General features: G+C 35.9%; 1 protein-coding gene across 1 annotated transcript; it reads right to left on the bottom strand.

The window, feature by feature from the left end:
* Window positions 1-4,098: 4,098 nt before the first annotated feature.
* On the bottom strand, window positions 4,099-5,723 carry LOC114579189 (AT-hook motif nuclear-localized protein 20-like). Its single transcript, XM_028693092.1, has 2 exons — window positions 5,652-5,723; window positions 4,099-5,341 (listed from the first exon to the last, which is right to left on the bottom strand). Exons 1-2 carry the CDS (start codon window positions 5,721-5,723, stop codon window positions 4,400-4,402), a joined length of 1,014 nt encoding a protein of 337 aa, XP_028548925.1. The 3' UTR covers window positions 4,099-4,399.
* Window positions 5,724-5,924: the final 201 nt, after the last annotated feature.

Below are 5,924 nucleotides of genomic sequence, written 5' to 3' on the forward strand. Positions count from 1 at the left end.
GCCAATTAGTGTGAGCATTTAGGTTGAGTTGTGCTAGAGTGGGGAATTTTAGACTATGAGAAGGGGATAGAGAGAGAGAGAGAGGGAGGGAGTAGACAAATACTTCAAATTTAGAAGAATAGACATTTCTCTCCTCTATGTTGATAAAATATAGGAAGATGGTAAGTATAAAATTATTTTTGAATTTTTTTAATTTTTTACTAATTCATTTAATATTTTAATTTTAAAAAAATGCAGGAACAACATGGAGTTTTATATGCATCCCAATCAAAGATAGGCAAAATAATAGTGGATGGACAATAGATCATAAAATATTTATATGGATATGAATACCTAGTAATATGAATATTAATTATTTAATATTTTATGAATATCATGAATGCTAATCTTCAACAATTGAGATGCATAAAAAGACCAAGCTCATTAGGAAAAGAATGCTAGATTATGGAATGCGTATAATTATATTTATGAATTAGCCTCCTAAGGCATAACTCATGATGCCCAATCCTTCTATATCCTAATCCAACTACTCATGCAATAAACTACAAGAAATGGTAAGGCTCCATGCAACAACATCTATGAATGTGGAGAAACAAACATGTTAATGCTACATACTAACAAATAATCCAACATTTGCAACAAACAAGAATATACAAAGGAGGGGAAAGAGAGAAACAAAATGGGCATGCAAGTAGTGAAAGAGGGAGAGGGATATAAATATGATATTTCATAATAACTTTAATATTTATTTTAAATAAAGTTTAGTTTTTTTTAAATAAAGTTTAGTTTGGATACTAAATTGTGTTTACTTTCATTGTATGTATCTAGCTATATTATATTAGGAACTATAATTATATTAATTTTTATTGCACAATATTATTTTTTATAGAATATGCATAAAAAATTGGTTATCTAAGGAAGTGTTGCAAGGCTGATTATATGATATATTATTTTATTAAATTATATTCACAATTATTATTTAATATTCTTATAAAAATTTTTATGTACGTTTGCTAGATTTAATGATTTTTTTTCCTATCACAGAATAATTGGGATGTAAATACAAATAAAAATTTAAGAGTTAAGATTGAGTGATTAAAAATGAAAAAAAAAAAAAAAAAATTATGCATTAAGAGAATATCATGAAGAATTAAATTTAAATTTAAAACTACAAGTTTAAACTTCTATATTATGTGGATAAGAGTACTGTTGACAATTAAAAAAAATCAAAAATAGTCAAATTTAGAGTGAAAAAAAAAATATTGAACTAAATGTCTGGGAATACTATGGTTTTGTTTGGAACAGCTTTCCTACTGCTTTCTAAAGTAATTTTTTAGTACAAAATTTTTAACTTTTTGTATTAAAAAGCTGCTTAAAAAAATAGTATGAAAATTGTCCCAAACGAAGTCTAAGAGTACTAAATTGAAGAATAAGTATATGACAAAGTTGATGAAAGTAACATCAAAGGAAGATGAAAAGGTCAAAAAATAGACTTAAATTATTCAGGCATGTATGATAAAAAAAAAGCACCTCTATTAAATAGCCTTATGAAGTTTATGTCAGATGACTAACAAGAAAACTTTGAATGTCAATGCTGATCTCTATATGGTTTGAATAGAATAAGTTTAACATCATACAATACTCAATAGAAATGAATAAAAATTAGAATTCATATATATAATCCAACTTAGAATAATCAAAATAAGCCTAATCAAGATGATTGAAACTTTGAATGTCAATGCTTGCATGGCAACTCTATGTCACACCTCAGTAATTAATGGATTAATTAACATAGTTAAACCTTCTTCCTCCTTTTTTTTTTTATCAAATTATAGCTAAAAGACCCTCAGGAAGCTCAAGATAAGAAGACAGAAGGAAGATGAAAAGGTCAAAAAATAGACTTAAATTATTCAGGCATGTATGATAAAAAAAAAAAGCACCTCTATTAAATAGCCTTATGAAGTTTATGTCAGATGACTAACAAGAAAACTTTGAATGTCAATGCTGATCTCTATATGGTTTGAATAGAATAAGTTTAACATCATACAATACTCAATAGAAATGAATAAAAATTAGAATTCATATATATAATCCAACTTAGAATAATCAAAATAAGCCTAATCAAGATGATTGAAACTTTGAATGTCAATGCTTGGATGGCAACTCTATGTCACACCTCAGTAATTAATGGATTAATTAACATAGTTAAACCTTCTTCCTTTTTTTTTTTTTTTTTTTTGATCAAATTATAGCTAAAAGACCCTCAGGAAGCTCAGAAGCAGACAGTTTCACATTTCACAGCAGGCTTCACGAGACAAGCAGGTATATAACCACTAATACAGCATAAACTGAAGTAGAATATATAAATCACATAAATGTTGAGCAACAACAAGCGAGACTACAAAACATATACCATCATTTATTAATAGAACGCAACATCCATCAGCCATATATCATGCATGCTAATCAGAGAAAAATATGAACAAAGAAATCATTTTGAAATCACAGAATACTCGCAGGCTTTACAAATTCACCATCTTCATTAGTCCTATCCCAAATATAAGAGATAAGCACTCTATCATTCCACCTTCATGCTTATTTTATCCTAATAAATGCAACATTGTGGAGTTAATTGAATACTTAACAAACATAATAATGCATGATTTAAGCATGTGTGCTAAGAGATTAAGGCTTCATTTGGAACCGCTTTCTTATTGCTTCATAAATGCAGCTTTTTAGTACAAAATTAAAATTTTTGTACTAAAAAATTGTTTAAAAAGTAGTAAGAAAGTCGTCCCAAACGAAGCCTAACACTACAACATTTTTCCTAAATCCTTCCTTCCATCACGGGAAATCCAGTACTTCTATGCCCTAATTGCCATATTTTCCCTCACAAATTGTCTCTATTGTTTGCCTTGACTGTGTTCTTTAGTGTCTGTCTCCCATGCTTTGTATTCTCCATAGAGAAAGGTGAATGAAAAGTGATCGAGTCACCATAATCTGTAATATTGGGTGGTATAGGTAATATTTTGCTATTCTAGTAACAATGATTTCTCTTTAAAGAAAATAGAAAGAAAATTAGGTCTCTTTGATCTCTATCACATTGATATGTAAATGAAATATTAAATACTATATTCTTCCAATCTTCCTACATTGTCTTCCACCTCAAACAACTATTGTTTTTACTAAGATAATATGTCGCTAAAGGTACAACCTTTTCCTCCTACATATAGATGTTAAAATCATCTAACTAAAAATTGTCATCATCTTAATCAATAAACACACATACTCATAACATTTGTTTACTTTAATCATTATAACATCTTCTTTCTTTTATTGATAAGAATATTTAAAAAATTTTGGCTCATTGTTTCCTACTAAAACAACTTCTATTCTAATTGGATCATATCTCAATTGAACTTTTACCAATTTATAACATGTAGATATATAGAGGTGTTATCATGTGGTTGGAAACTTTCTCTCTCTACCAATGTCTATGTATATATAAATATATAATCTTTATTGAATATGCTCTCAAGTCAACCAATTGTATATTACATAAACTTAATAAATACAACTACCCCTAACCTCTCTCTACCATAATCATTTCTCTTCATGATCTTAAAATTAATAAATGCAACAACTCTTTATCATAAAGATTTCTCCCCCCAACCACAAATGAATGCAAAACCCAACAAGCAAAGTGTTTTTAATGGCATCAAACAGGACAAAACAACCACCATAATATTCTATTTGATAAATGTCTACCAACTGCCACCCCCTTCATAAACCTATCCATCCTACATTACCAAATGAAGTACAGAGAACTGCGACAGCTTCTGATCACCACAATCCTCCTCTCTGATGAATGTTAAGTACCAAACCAGTTCACATCCACCACCTCATCAAGCTGAAACCCTCTACTTACCTATCGGCTACCGCCCCTAAACATTTCAAGCTCGAATACTTATATGGTCATGGCATTCTTTAATACGATCATTTATTAAGACAAGACTTTATTTATCTACTGTGAAAATAAAAAAAAAAGCAAATAGCATGCGATAAGCAAAAGTTAACATCAAACAGTATTCCCACAGTTCCAGATACAGGTGCGAACAACGAAGAAAGTTTTATCCAGAAAGCAAAAAGAAACCAATTTCAATCTTCATAACACAAACTTGGGGGAAAAAAAAAAGAGAGAAAGATTCATATAAGAGAAACATCTCTAAATTAAACACAAAAGCCTAAGTTTTAATGCACAAAAAACATGAACGAACTAACCATGCGAAATTCGAAGAGGAAAAAAGTTTAAACGGGAAAAAAATGGAAAAGAAAAAGAAAACAATCACTTTCCTTTTTCCTTTCCAAGATAAGAAAGATGAGAAAAATCACTTCTTGATTAGTAGCTTGGTGGCGGCCGAGGAGCCCAAGCAGCGGCGAACACATCGTGTGGCAGTTGTCCGTTCGGCATCAGATTAGGCGGTAGATTATAGAGCGGCATCGCCGACCCTTCCGCCCCGAACTGCTCCCCTCCCTCACCCATACCAGCTGCCGCTGACGCATCGGGTGGACCGGCGGAAGGAGGCGGTTGCTCTTCTTCTTCGAGTGGCAGACGCTCGTAAGTCGCGTTGGAGAAGGTGGCGGCGATGACCATCACCGGACCGGCAGCGATGAGCTCACCCACGACGGTGCCCCCAACAACCTGACCCTGACCACCGGCGAGGTAAACGGTGAGACCGGTGGCGCCTGGAGGTGACGGCGCTGGGAGAAATGCGCCGGAGAGGGAAAGGATCTCGAAGCGGCCGTGGAGAGAGACGACGGCGCCGGGAGGAGCGGCTGGCTGACGGATGGTGACGTTAGCAACGACGCCGCTACCGCTGAGAACAGTGACACCTCGCTGACGGCGGCGAGCGAAGGTGTTAACGGCGTCCATTATGTCAGCACCGGACGCGATCTCGAGGACGTGAGAACGGAGGGCGTTGGGGCTGTCGCGGGTGATTATGATGGGGGGCTTTGGCTTATTTTTGGAACCAGGGGGACGGCCTCGAGGCCGACGGCCGGAGGCGGAAGCTGGAGTGTTTTCACCTGGCGTGGTCGTGCCGGCGGAGAGGTCGTCAGCAGGGTCGTCGTTGTTGGTATTGCTGCCGCTACTGTTGGTGGGGTTGGAGTCGTCTGCGGCGGCGAGGAGATGGTGATGGTGGTGGTGGTCGGGAAGGGGGTTGCGGAGGTGGAGAGAAGGGATTGTTGCGCCGGAAGTGGCGGCGGCTGCGGGGGAAGAGGAGACCACCGGGTCTACTCCTCCCACCGCTGCGCTCCCCGCCCACCAACGGTTCGCCAGCTTCTACTCTTCTCTTCTTAACTCGAGTAAGAAAAAGTTCACAGCTTCCGAGCCAAGTCTCTGTCTTTCTCTCTCTTTCTCTATCTCTCTATATAACCATCTATCTCTATCTATCTACCTACCTCTCTTTTTCTCTCTTTGAAGAAAATAGAAGGAGAAGGATTTAGCGGCTGTAAAAACATGAAAAGCTCTGTGAAAAAAAAGGATTGCTAATCAAGAAATCTATCTGAAGCTCGACTTTCTGAATCAAGCTTTGGGACTTCTTCCAGCTAAAGCTTGCTAAGGGATCAGATCTGGGAATAAGGAGCAATACCTGGCTATATAAATACGTGGGTGATCTTCTGAAATCTTTTACTTTCTGAAGAGAAGAGATGAGATCGATCATGGAGTTGTGCAAGGGAAGGAGATCGAGAAGAGCACAGGAGGGAGAGATGAGATGAAGTGCAATAGGAAGGATAAGGGGGTATTATTTCAGAGGGTTTGAAGGGTCGTATAAATGGGTCTATTTCTCTTGTTTCAAAGTGGGTGTGTCTCTGATTGCTAGTACTTGTTTTGGTAGGCGGTGGAGGAATATGGGAGCTGAAGT

Source organism: Dendrobium catenatum, unplaced genomic scaffold (genome assembly GCF_001605985.2).
Source record: "Dendrobium catenatum unplaced genomic scaffold, ASM160598v2 fragScaff_scaffold_231, whole genome shotgun sequence".
Taxonomy (NCBI): Eukaryota; Viridiplantae; Streptophyta; class Magnoliopsida; order Asparagales; family Orchidaceae; genus Dendrobium; species Dendrobium catenatum.